The 14,879-nt window shown below is 35.5% G+C and overlaps 1 protein-coding gene across 2 annotated transcripts in view; it reads right to left on the minus strand.

Annotated features, from left to right (window-relative positions):
* LOC134680166 (uncharacterized) overlaps positions 1 to 11,052 on the minus strand; it is a 50,592-nt gene extending 39,540 nt beyond the window's left edge. For both annotated transcript variants that reach the window (XR_010100433.1, XM_063539242.1), the window contains exon 1: positions 10,915 to 11,052. Coding sequence is in view for 1 of the 2 variants with exons in the window: in XM_063539242.1 (XP_063395312.1) it covers positions 10,915 to 10,954 (40 nt within the window). In the remaining variant the exon portion in view is untranslated. The remainder of the gene's footprint in view (positions 1 to 10,914) is intronic.
* Between the last annotated feature and the right edge of the window lie 3,827 nt (positions 11,053 to 14,879).

The raw sequence follows: 14,879 nt of genomic DNA on the forward strand, positions 1-14,879 counted from the left end.
TCTTAAGGTCATAAAACCTTTTAAATTTATTTCTGTGTTTCAAAGTATGGTTTTTCAGTGTGACTACTTAATTAGTTTGTGTATTTTAGTAAATTTAATTAATTTAGTGCAGTCATATTATCAGAAATTAAGCTTAATGTGAGTTCGGTGATGAGTACATCGACAATTTGATTGGAAGGTATTATCGAACAGCGTCCGAAATCAGGGAAAGCGTATGTTTTTGAAATTATTTTTTTAATGGTTGATTACGAACTATTTAGATTATCTACCTAATTTCACAAATAACTTAATGTATTTGTAATTTTATGAGCAATTGCCGAACAACAATAACCTATATAGATTATTATAAAACTGCGTTTGAAATGTTCATGTTTTACGACTTTTTGGCATCAAAATAAGGTTTTTGGCAAGACTATTATCAAACAATAATTTTAGATATTTTACGTCAGTATTAACAAGAACTTTATACATGTACGGTTTTGTAATGGATTCAAGTATTAAATTTAATGATAGATTTGTAGTTATACCACATTGATTACGATTAAAATACTATTTTCAAAATTCGTTCGCGAAATAGGTTCCACATATTTTCCATGTTTCGTTCACCGAACGGCCGTTCGGTGAATGGTACCCATGGTCTCTGCTACCGAACTCATGTTTGCGTTGGCCATGTTTCTATTCGACGTTCATGAGAATATCATCCTTATTACGATAACGGCTAGGTCGATATTTATATGTTTATTTTTTGTGACCATTATTTCAATGCCAGCGCTTTTCAAACTTTAGACATACTTATTGGACGCCTGATAATAGTCTTGGAATGTGGACAAAAAAACTGAATAGGATAATAAAAATAATGTAGCATGATGTTCAAAAATTTTTTTTAGATTCCTCTCGTCGTGGGCGATTGTGATTTTTTAAACTTTTATCTTTTGTTATGAAATTCCGTGGTTCACATACAGAGTGGCTAAAAATTAACTACATTCCCATTCCCAGGGAGGTTTTGGGATTATACTGAGCAACTTTTACTATGGGACCAACTCCGAAATCGTGAAAAAAAATTTACCCTTCCATAGAAAATGGACCAGCCAAAATTTATGAAACAGCCAAATTATTTTATACATATGCGTACATGTTTTATAATTGTTGCGTACCTTACTTACTGACTTATTTTTCAAAAGAATTATTTCAATAAAAAAGACACGTCAAGATCGCTTACCATCTTTATAATGCTAAAAAACGAAGCATAGTAGGGATTTAATAGTGAACTACTGAAGTTTGAGCACCACTCAACACCATATTTTCATACAATTATTTCCTAGTTCGGTAATGCGGGCTCCCTATTCGGTATAATGTGCAAATCACGTTTCTTAGTTCGGTAAACGGTACAAACAAGGAAATTGGAAGAAATGACTTTAAAAATGTTTTTAATACACGTCCAATCATTTCAGTAATTTATAGGTATGTTTAAATGAGGACAAATTTATCTATGTTTCTATTTTAGTATTGAACATATTCGTAAGAAAATATCAGAACGAATAAAAAAATTAAACGTAAGTCTAGGGCTTAAGCATTCGGTGAAGCGTACATTTACCTTACTCGAATCTTAATATAAAAAATGTCAAATACTTACGATTTTCCCTCCTTAATATTTAAAAAAAAATAAAGCAATTTTAAGAACGCGTATCCAGACTAGTCAATTTTTTGCCAATCTGATTAAATTGCCCGATCGAATCAGGAAGTTCGGACGCAAACGACAATTTGGCTCGCCGAATTCAACCACCGATAATGCCCGATATTACCGATAAAATGAGATGCAAGAATACTATATAATTTGTGACGCCAGTATTTTCGTTCTGGGGTATTTTTTCAATTTAGAGGGCTCTAATATTACCATAAATCTAAAATTGGTGATTAAATTGGAGATTGACGCCAATTTCATTCCTGATCAAATAGGTCGATTTTATCATCCCGTCTGGATACCGCTTGTTTCGCAAACCAGTTAACCTTAAGCCCGCTCCACACTCGAGCGCGAATCGCGGCGCGAAGCCGCGAACGCGAGCGTGGAGTCGAGATCACAGATCTGCGAAATCGACTCCACACTCGCATTCGTGGCTCCGCACCGCAACTCGCGCACGAGTGTGGAGCGGGCTTTAAAATAATTGAAATGTCTATGATTATTAAGCAGTATTAACACGATGTTACAAAATAGTCCTGCAAGAACGAGACATATAATTGTCTCCCTATCTCGCTCTATATCCTACAGCATGCTGTTCATGGAACTGATAGCTGTACCAGGCCGTGTGGATGCTGGTTTAATAAGTATCTGTTTTTCGCTCTCACTTAAGCCCCGCATTCACACTCCTACCTTGTAGGCCGCCTCGTAGTCCGCCTCGTTGGGTAGGATTGTGTATGGGGGTTGCAGACTACGAGCCGTCCTACCGTTTAGCCGTTTGTAGGACGGTAGGAGTGTGAATGTGTGGCTTTATAAAACTGCGTCCTTAAAAGCCATCTCTTTCTCGCTCTCACTCATAGGTGCGGTTGTCTGTTACACGGCTTTAATGGACGTACATACGGCGGATCCCCTACACACGATCGAACGTGCGCCGGACCGCAAAGTCGCGGTCCGGGCGTCTGTAAGGCCAAGCGCGTACCACGATTTTAATTTTTGCGACACGATTTTAGAATCGCGCTGTAATTTATCGCAGAAAATTCACTGCGCGCACTGCGATGAAAAGTCGACGATTTGTTCATTCTCGACATGGATTTCGTACCAGTCGCTTGTCGTGAAACAATATGCAATCGCTGTATGACTTTGAGTATTTATACCACAAAGGTGATCTCCTTCTAATTCTATAATTAAACGGTCAACATCTAGCGTCTCATCTTTTGACTCCATTGGAGAAGCAGGTTCCGATATGTTGACTCTTGGAGAGCGAAATGCCGACTGAGGTCCTGGTGCGATTTTATTATCGCAGTGCGCGCGGGGCCATACAACTCCGTATGCTGCATATAATAAATATTATAGATTTTTTTTTGTGTGTGTTTTTTATCTGTATTTTGTATGTAATTCGACATTAAGAGACCATATACATCTCTTAGTAATTGTAATGCGTTAGATTGAATTGTTAGTTTTATTTTATAAAATTGTTGATGTTATTATTTTTGCTTTTATGTAAATTCAATGTTGACGTGTAAAAGTGCCCTTGTGGCCTATTTGATGAATAAATGTTGATGTTGATGTTGATGCAATTCACTTTGTGACAATCGCGTCGCGAGCAGTCGCGGAAAAATGTGACAAATGACAATTTTAAAATCGCTGCGATTTTTTTGTCGCATGTGCGCGCACTGCCGTTTATATGACATACGTTACATTTCTGCGACTAAATTATCGCGCGAAAAAAAGTCGTGGTGCGCGCTTGGCCTAATATTTTACATATTATTTATCATAGATTCTTTATAAGGCACCATCATACACGACACGAGCTGTTTTTCTAAAGAATTTCAGTGCCTGAATCTCTATGGGCAATTAATTAATTCAGAATGAACTCCCTCACGACTATGATCATACATAGAGATCTTTTCCTACAAAAAAATAAATTATTGAATGACCATGTATATTCAGACTCTGAATTTCTCAAATAATAATATAATATAAATAATATCATCCAATAACATTTATTATTTATGTACAAATTGGACACAATACAAAATACATCTTAAATAATTACGAAAGTAACTATCCGTCAAAACCCGTTCCTTATCGCTTCCGGTGCAAAAGTGCCCATAACACTCACGGCATTACCCCGCTGAATGGCTATGGACAGCCTCTGCACCAGAAATGATTCGGAGCGGGGATCCTCTAAATAATATTATCTAAAGTTGATAAATAGATTGTATTAGATTGTTAGTAATTAAAGAAAAACAAGTTAAATATCTGTTATTAATAAAATAAAAGTGGGTAGGTATTATAATTATAACTGGTGTTTATCTTAATAATGCATCTGCATTAGTTTTTCCTATACATAAATTAACACAAGAAAACAAATAACTATCATATATTTAAGTGGGTATTTCATGATAAATTTTATTGTCCAGCTACTCTGGCAGCTCCGATAAGTTGATAAAAACTAACGCAATGACCCTATATACAGCAAAACTAAGCCGGTACTAGTAACGTACATAGCTTAAAAATAAATGAATCCTTATTATATTGATATTATATATTATAAATGCGAATGTAACACTGTTTGTCGGTCTACTGAGGAAGGAAATATATACCGGGTGTGGCCTGTAATATGAGCAAAAAATTAAACTGTAGGCTGTACTCCTCATACTTTCCAACATTTATTCAGCAACTTTTAAAAATAACTTGTGGTTTGATTTTTAATACACTTTAAAATTTATTCTAAGACGCAATGTATTGCGAATTTTGTTAAGTTTAAGGCGTGACAAGCAACGTCAATCACAATGATATGGCGTGGCGATGGCGTCCATTGAAGATAATATTTATTTTGTATGAAAAATAGGGAGTATAAACACTTCATTATTTTTAAAAGTTGTTGAACAAAAGTGTCACCGTTTGAGGAGTACAATCTATGTTTTAATTATTTGCTCGTGCTACAGGCCACACCCGGTATAAATTAGGGCTCCCGGTATCCGTGTTACACGCCGAAACGAATACCCGTGTTCTTAAGACCGGCGGTGCTAAGAACACGGTTTACACGGAACCGCCGGGATCCGAATACGTATCCAAGAAACGTTCCCAAGAAACGTTTCTCAGATACGTATCTCCGTTTACACGGGTACTTAACACCGGCCCGAACGGATCCGAAACAGTTTGAGCCAATCAATGCTCTAGGTCTGGGTATGCAAGGTCTAGTATTGAATGTTAACTTCAGATGAACTCGTTTGGCGTAAGAATTTTTTAAAATTATTTATAACAGTTTTAACACATGTGTTAATATATCATATTTAGCCAACTATACAATAAGTCCCTATTCTATATAGTCTACTATTTTTAATTTTAAACCTACCCGTCCCTAGTTTAGAACCTTCATTTTTTTACTATTATTGCTTTTAAGCTAATTTCATTACATATTACATTTCAATCAAAGAAACACATTTTATATACTTATAATGGTGTAAGTTATATAGTTTCGCGAAGAATACTTGTGCAGATAAATACTACTTACTACTACTTAGTGGTCATTTGTTATTTTTATCAATTACCTAACTGTTGCGCGAGAACAGCAAATCCACCAACGATGCAAAAAAAAGTACACAAAAGCGGCATTTGAAGCGCAGGATTTCACGCGAGAACTTTAAAAACCCATGCTACCTGGGTTACCTTGCAATTATATTATTAAATACATTAAGATAGATCTCAAAATTGGTAATCATTCATGTTCACTTGGGTCACTTCGGCTGCCCTAAGCAGAAAACAAGTAACTCAGTTTTGACAAATTTTTGAGGAGAGCAAAAAAACGTAATTTGTCTGTTTTGTTAGGTATTTGGTCTAAAATATAACATCTTTTTATACCATTTTGTTAAGGGCGATAAAATTAAGCTTATACAGACTTTATTTTTTTATATTCTTGTATATAAAACTTTGTACAGGCATAAAATGTGTTCTGTGTAGTTTACTGCCCGAAAATCTCAGAACCATTCTACACAAATTCAAGTATCTCGTGTTTAGCTTAGAAATAGCAAGCACTTTAGCTTCTTAAATACTAAACATATTTGGCTCTCCGCTCAATAACTTTTCAAATTTTCATGCAATTCTGAAGGAAATGGTATCAAATGAAAGCTAATGACATAAGCTACCGACAACTCATTTTTGTTTCTTTCTGGTTTGTCGACTTCAAAATTTCTGTTACATAATAAAACGCTTGAAAGAATTATATTTTTTTTATATATATTTAAAACTCATTTTCTCTTGGAAAATATACTTTTTTTAAATAGTAATTGATGTTTCATCCTCAGACCTTCTGACACATGGTAATTGGTAGCTATTTCATCGATTTTATTTATTTCCAGCGATTATTTTGTGATACAATATCCCATTCCTTCAACAAACCCTCTGTTTTCGTGGATGGGTGGTTTCAAACTTCTAAATTAACGTAAAAAAAGATACGGTCGTTTATGTCAAAATACGTAAGTATTCGACAGTCTCAAATGGATCAAAATTTTAAACTGGTAGGTAGTAGGTAGCTTAAGGAAGTCCCGTTGACCTAGAACTATGAAATGTAGCAAGTAATATTGTCTTACACTATAAGTAGAGGGAATAATCTGAAAACTTTAAAGTACCTACAAAAAAGTAATAATTTAAATTTGTAAGGTGGGCGAGTTCGACTAGCACTTGCATTTTTTATAGTCAGATTTGACAGATGTCTTTGATAGGAATGAGGCTGGAGCATGGTATGGTGAGAGCTGGTGAGTCCATAAAAATCAATATTTGGGGACAATCTTTCACCCGTTGACCTAGCCCCAAATTAAGCAAAGTTTGTACTATGAGTACTAGGCGACGATGCCGACGATATATATACTTGCATAGATAAATACTTAGGTACATAGTTACTTTATATACTATTTAACTTTACTTATGTAACAAAGTGAAAATCTAATGAAATCCTTCAAGTCAGTTTTTCCTATTTCTTATAAAGCAATATCGATTATTGGCTATGTTACCTATTAATACCTATGGTAAGTAATTGGTGGTTCTCTTTAGTGGCTAAAGTTAAACCAAAAACTGCAGAGATTTTGACAGCACACGCAGTGCAGGTGTTATTTTAAACGTCAAACTTCTATGAAATTATGATATAAATAACACTGGCACTGAGTGTGCTCTCAACATCTCTGCAGACTTTTCTTAGTCTAACTCTACTAATAGACTCCTCGAGATTGATCTTAGATGATTCACTTAACCACATAATATATTTCTTTATAAAAATTCAATTTCTGGATTAAATATTTCCCTTTTGGTCAATTGAATCCAGTCAGTTATTGTTTGTTTCTATTTTTTTCCAAAACCTTTGGCATGGATACGGCATGATTATGATTTCCTCTTTCTTTGGCGTAGGCGTCTATATCATGCATTCTAGTGTTTTGTTTTCATTACTGTAGACAATACAGATAATTTTAATTGTTTTAACAACACTTTTTCTTTATACTTAAATCTCACAGACTCTTCACGTGTTAGCCTTTGACACGAATATTGCTAAGCAAATTTGTTCTCTATGTACTCGTAAGTATATGTTTAAACAAGGTACCTTCTGTATAACTATGTAACTAATTTCTAACCTAAATTGCAGATTGTGTTGGGAGATACTTATTTTACCATTGTAATAAACTGATTCGCAGTTACGAACATCTACGCTAAACTCAAGTATCTCGGTCATCTATATGAATTACAAGTATCTCTGTTTAGTTACTTGAATTTAGCGTAGAAATGGGATATATACTTGAATTCAGCGTAGAATACAGGGTCAAAAAAAGATACTTGGATTTTAAAAACATGAATATTTTAAAAACTAAGCATTATTTTACAATATTTTTTTTGGTGAAAGATGCGCCTAAAATTGTAGATTCCGAAAATCCAAAAAACCCGTTTTTGAAAATTTCCGAGATACTTGTTTTCTGCTTAGGGCAGCCGACTTTCACACTAGTGCTCAGGTAATAAATGCCGGCCGGTGGTGTTCCATTCAACGTGTTGTTTTCCAATACCCTTTTGTCTGATATCGCCGAAAACAAGTAGCATCCCAAATCGTTATCAGACCTGCCATAGCCAATTCTAAGCTTTATGTCGGTGTACTAAGGAGAACCTGTCTACACATACATGAAATTGTAACAAATGCAGCGGCTAAAATTAAAGAAGCAAATATATCGAAGCAAATGATTTATTAATAATAAACCATAAAGTATTAGTATTTGAAGTCTTATACAAAATAGTATTTTGATAAGTAGCATAGGTATACTGTATTTCTAATTTTCTACTCGTATTGCAACATTGCAAGCAAAAACTACCTGCTCAGAAAAGGGTAACGAGTATTTAAACCGTTTTTTTTAATTTCGACTCTATGGACCACGGAATAAGGTTAGATATGACGGAAACTCGTCATGAATCTTTTGTCTATTTATTTGTAGCTCTTAAGTACGCCGCGCCGGCTCGTTCCTTCACTACTCGTCAAGGACGTGTCCGGAGCCACGGGTAAATAAGATCCGTTTCTTCGAATACCCGTTTATCCGTGGAGACGGATCTCAATTACACGTTTCTTAATTACACGTGCGGAACGGGCCAGAAAACCGTGTACGTGTTATTCGGAAACGGGTATTCGAAACGTGTAAACGAAACACGGACTCGACCGCGAGCCCTAATATAAATATTTATCACGAAAATAACCATTCTACGCGGTCGAAGTCGCGGGCAGAAGCTAGTAACTAACTAAGAATTATCTATATAACATAAAAACAAAAAATAAAGATAGGTATAATTGATTTTCAATGCAATAATGCACCCTACAGTACTTTTTCATACAGTGGACGAAAACTGACTCATACGTGGACGAAAAGTAGCGCACAGGCGGACGGAAACTGAAATAACCCTACTTTTTCAAAATATATTTTTTATAAAATAAACCGTAAATATTTTTTAAGGTCACGTAATATTAACCTAAAATAGACAATATGAGCAATACAAACAAATATAGCACATTTAAGTAAGACTACTTAAATATTTTTTTTTAGCATTTCAAAGTAGGCATCTCCTATAATTGGACGGTATCTGCATACATCGTTATCGCGGGAGCAAATATAAATTTATTAAAGAAGTGGTAAAACAGACTGCCCGTTTAGTAAAAACAGACCTTTCTGCCTACACATTATAAGCCTCCAAGAAGTTCATCATACATAGCACGAAGTTTTTGTTGCATAATGTTCATAAATCTTGCTTTACACTCTGTTAGTAAATAATGACCCGGAATCGACATATCAAATAAATATTCATGATTTATTTTGTACAACATTATTTAATTTTTGTTGATCTTAAGTGATTTTCGTAATATACGACATAAATTTTCTCTATGTTTTCTACTCTTAATCTGCGGCGTCGTGCAGTAAATATCCATTTTAATTGGCTAAATGATCTTTCGACTGCTACTGTTGTAATGGGTGCGTTTTTAAAACGACGGAAGTAATCAAATGTAGAACGATATATCGTTGAATCTAGTACTATCTCCTTCTCCGATATCAGTTCACACATTTTTTTCATAACTTCATATCCGGCATTTTTCTGCAAAACCACTTCCAGATACACAATCTTCAATGAAATTTTTAAATACAGGGTTCTCTATTTGAGACCACGGTATGTTACAGCTTACTAGAAATTTTGTCAGTTCCAACCTAAAATCTTTTTTGAGAGAAGTGTGTCTTTCAGAGTTAAAATGACGTTTCACGGAAGATTTAGTTTTACAAAAACTAATATTGCACTTCGAGCAAAATAGATTTGTATCGCGAGCCTCTAGCTCAGGATAATCCTGTATAAACAACCCCACAAATTCATCACATGTTATTTTCCTTCGAGGCATTTTAAAGGCAACTTCTATTTGATTATGTTGTTACAAATAAAGATCAGTCAAGATTGACAAATGTCTAAATTGACTGATAAGGTTGCGTACCTAATAGGTAATCTTTTTAAGTACCAATCAAGTCAAGTATGGAGGTAAGATAGCATTGATATTCAATAAAATAATTATACATTTTAAGGTCGTAGGTATAAACGTTTCTCTATACGAATGTCATTTCTGTTTTTGACTGTTTTTTATAATCTTTCAGTATTGTCAAATCGTATTTGCTCCCGCGATAACGATGTATGTATCTGACACAATTACCCTACTTGGGTTCTATTATCTCTGTCCCTCTAGGTATGTTCTCACTGCTTAGGGTGAAAATTTTTGTGTACTACACGAGATCAAAGTTATTTACATCTCGTGCGCTTTTGAATCGCTTGCACGGGACTCAAAATAAGCACTCGAAGAAATATCAAACTTTGATCTCTTGTTGTACAAATAACTATTATTGACCTAATTGACCGCTGGCCATTCCAAGGGTTGAAAATCGATACCTATGTATTTAAACAAATACAGTTCAATATATTCAAGCCAATTGAAACCTTATTATTAAGTTTGTCTGAGGGTAACATAAAGTCCCTAAGTATAAGTAATATAAGTCACACCTGTAAAAAAGTATCATCCACTAAACAACTATCGAAACGAAGTCAATGTTTTTATTATTGATAATGCATATTATTATATTCGAATGAAAAAAATATCTATAAAACATTTCAGAATTATTTTAATTTATTCAATAACAAAACTTATACAAACTATTATTAAAATTAAGTATAGACTAAATAAATTAAAACTAAAACTAATAAAATAAATAAATAAATAAAACTTACCCACCTACCTTAGATCCCCCAGATCTGTCCCCTGCGGAAGTGTGCCCATAAGGCTGGCTACATTCCCACGCTGAATAGCTATGCCTATTCTTTGGCCTAGGAATGAGCCAGCCCTAGGGTCACCCGTCGTTTCCAACAGTCTTTTTTTAAGGTCTTTAAAAAGGTTGTGGGCGTCACGACACCACGGCCCCAGGGTCTCTACCGCGAACGCCGCAAATATGTGGTTGTTTGTAAGACCAGCATATTTGCGGCGTTTTAGGGTTTCAGCCGCTGCTGCCGCGCCGCCAGCTCTCTGAGACGTGGCGACTAGATGGGACGGCGCTAGGGTGTCTACACATGTGGCAGAATTAAATTTTAAATAAATAAAATTTTAAACCGAAGTTATCAGCCCCCACGCAACTTTCGCTGACACAAAAAAAAACAATCAAAAACACATCACACTTAAAACAAATACGCACTTGAGCACAGAACCAGCACCACCAACTTCGCCGAATTCATTTCAACCCGATCAAACAAGTTCAACAAGTCGGGCCGAGTCGGACAAGTCGTGACAAGTTGGAACTTAGGGCGTCTGCGGGACGCCTGACCGCGCCTGCCGAGTCGGTCGGACTGAAAACTTTCAGAGAACACTTGGCTTTGACAGGGACGCATGCGTGCTGAAAAGTTTCAGCTGTGGCTGAAGTGAAGATTAATGGTTATGATATATTATTCTACTTTTACAGGGTGACATTTGTGAATGAAAATATCTATTTCTCTTATAATTACAACCACTTGACATTTTAATTAACTCATATATATATTTTATTTTAATTTAAAAATTTTGAAACCTTTCACTAATTTTTTTCTATTATTTTGGTCACCCTAAAAGCGTTTTCACATTGTCCGATCCGATATTGGATGTAGGATCCTATATCCACGTAGTCAGGCCTCGAGTAGGGTTACCAGATGACAGGAATTTTCCTGAATTTTGGCCTTTTGTCAGGAATGGGGACGGAACACGAAAATGTCAGGATTTTTTTATTTGATAGACTTTTTTTATAAAGAATCGTTTTATTTACTTAATTAATACAAATAACAAACTTTAATAAAACTTAAATTAGCTAGACACCCCCCCCCTCCCCTCAAAAATATGAATGTCAGGAAAAATATTCGGAAATCAGGAATTTTGTCAGGAAATTCTAAATTTGTATCTGGTAACCCTAGCCGCGAGGGCGACGTCTTTAGCGGTCACACACACCACAACAAATATTATGCCTACACATACGCACCCAAACAAATTGCCTTATCGGTCCAGCTGACAGGTGGCTCCGGCATGGCTGAAATTATCAGAAGCGCCTTTCCGATATCGGATGTTTGGAAGGCGCCTATGAGAAAAACAGCTACATGTGCGTGCCACATGGCATCAAGTCCGTCTTTTTTGCGTTATCTATGGTTTTTTTAATAATAATGATTTATTAAATGAATAAAAATAAATATAGAAAAACATTTATGTCTTACATTTTACTTCCACCCGATATCCGATATCGGACCGGGCAATGTGAATAGCCTACGCTCTCACGCCACATCATTTATTTCATTTGTCTTATTAATTCGAGGCTCGGAAAAACGCCCGTCATTTTGAAAACATGACGCTGTTCCGTACAGCAGAGACTTTCTTACACCAATACCAACGATGAAATTATGCCCCAATGACGTCCGTAGACTGTGAACAAATAATATTTTCAACACATAAATGGGTCCTTATTATGTTATAGTTATATTTTCATGTTTTTCCGAGCCTTGCTTATTATAGTTATTATCGATATTCAAAATGTATTGGGGTATTACTGCAATGGTCTGCCGCCAGAGTGCATAATGGCGGTTTTTTTACAGAGAGTCTACCCCGAAATGCGAAAATCGAAATTTCTTTATCTGCCTCTCTATCGCTCAAATATTCAAGAATGATTTAGAGGTAGATAACGAAATGTTGATGCTAGGAGCGCCCTCTACGCAGTTTTGCATAATATTCCCTAATTGACCAATTAGGTAATTATTGCCTGGATTTCCAATGTTGTCAGAAAATCAGGTTTGTTTTCTCGGACTCAGGGCAGTAGGAATAGTAGGATGTTCATGTGCATATAATTATGTATATCATCAGCACCAGTACATAAACATATATATATATACCCTACTGAACGAGAAATGTACGCGCTACGTTATCGTATTCACTCGTACGCTTTTACGGTGTAATTACGCGACGCAATGATTAACTTCTTGAATTTGAATCAAATACGAGTTTATTGCTTGTCGCTAATTTCTTTTTTCCTTTGCTATCAATTAATCTCACGAGTAAGTGCTCGTAAACATGGGAAAGTTCCCAGGATTACATAATATTTATTTAGCACCATAAAATCAGTCGTTTTCTACTACCAGCCTTCATTACGTACATGTTCTAAGAGCTAATTTAAACTTTAAAAACTTTCACCTTAATCTTGACATATCAATAACATATTAGAGTTCGATTTTTAAAGTTTTAATGAGCCTCCAGTCGAGATCGAACCATTATTGCGCAGATGTTCTCAGCTACGACTGCTACGAGAGCTACGCAGCCGTAGCTAAAAAGGTATCGAAGGACGTAAAATCTAAAACTTTAAGACAAAAGGGGACGACTAGAAGCAGTAGCCCCTTACAAACGTAGATCCCATTTTCCTCTCTGGAGGAAATGCCGCCAGCATCCTTGGTACAATACCTCAAGGGTCTATTTTAGATTTGAGTTATTAATTTCTTTCAGTAATACCACTGTATATCTGCCGTATTCGAACTTCAAGATATTCACAAGAGACGACACATACTAGATCCATGCTAGATACGTTATAGTTAAGATATCAACTAGTTCTCTTTTGCAGCGCAATTCAGGCAACCAATGTCACTTTTACGTTAGATAAAGTAGGATCTATTAGATGTGAATTGGATATCTAAATCCTCCTTCCTGTGGAAATCGTTCAAGAGTATCTCAAGAATCGCGCAAATGTCAAATTTGACAGGTTAGATCTTAAACATATCGTTATCATATCTTGGTGATGTCTAAAAGATATATAATAGATGTCTATATCTTGCCCTATATCTTGTTATACATTAAAGTATTGTGAATATAACATATCGTCAGCAGACTGTATCGCGGTGGAGAGACTGACCGTAATATTATTGGTCATCGAAATCTGTTCCTGGCTCTCGGCCTATAGGCTCCAACTAAATTAATGCATTGTTTTAAAAACTAAGAGAGAATGGATATTCATTCAAGCATCCTATGAAATGTACGAGAGATACATCAAGTAATTACTCCGTCTCCCCAGAGGGAAAGATATTCACTTGTTTCCATGCTCACCTGACACTACACCGCTTCATTCAGATGTATATCATTGAATTAAATAATGTTCATGTCTATTGTGTATGTCTATTATATTATATTTAATTTATTAGAGTTAGACCAACAAAAGTCTACAATGATTTGTATAACATACGCAGTACAATTACTGGTGTGAAAATGAAATAAAGCCACAAAACATAGCGTAGGTGGGCTGTATTATTATTATCAGCATCTGAATATACGTCAAATAATATCGAATGTTGGTTATACGTACATATAAATAGGGTTATCACCAAAGCAATCATAGGTTGGTTGCCACTAGAAAACACCGCGATTACCTTCGCGTGAGTCACGAAACCGGCAATCTAAAAGAATTATGACGAATGCACTTCGTATTTTTCTTTCCGTCAACGTTTTAATAAGCGTTTATGGTGCACTGTATAGGTACTTAAACGTCTCTATTAAACATGCAAAAACATAGGAAGCCCATTCTGTTTCAATAATTTGATAGAGTTTTCATCTCGTTTTGATACGACCGTAAGTCGTATCATTGGGTATCGTACGCGAAATAAATGTGCGTGACATACCTAATCCAAACACCGTACCTACGCCAATAACGCTGATTGTTGCTAGCGAAATTCAATCTAAGGGCCTGGCTAAGATGACAATCGTTTATGCCATAAACTTTATGGAAAACACCAATAGAAACTTAAATGATCTAGGGAAGTGTGTAACTTTTCGTAGCATCTGTCATTTTGATATAGCCAGTCCGATTTATAAAATCAAGTTCGACGTAAGTTTACTGTGGCGTACTCGATCGTAGAAAAACGGGCGGACTATACATTTTTTCGTTTGTTGGTGTACGATTGTCCTTCTTAGTTAGAGGCGGTCGTCTCGTTAGGCATCTCTGGAGATACATATTAAAACGACTCAAAGTCTTATCAAAACAAAGTTAAAACCAAAAATGGAACCAGACTCAGTAAACCAAAAATATTTTAACATTAATGTTGTTTTAATATGATTAAAATTGAAATACCTTAGGAAATTCTTTCACCCACGCTCTTCACAAGTCATGTA

The sequence above is a fragment of the Cydia fagiglandana genome, chromosome 1 (assembly GCF_963556715.1).
Source record: "Cydia fagiglandana chromosome 1, ilCydFagi1.1, whole genome shotgun sequence".
Taxonomy (NCBI): domain Eukaryota; kingdom Metazoa; phylum Arthropoda; class Insecta; order Lepidoptera; family Tortricidae; genus Cydia; species Cydia fagiglandana.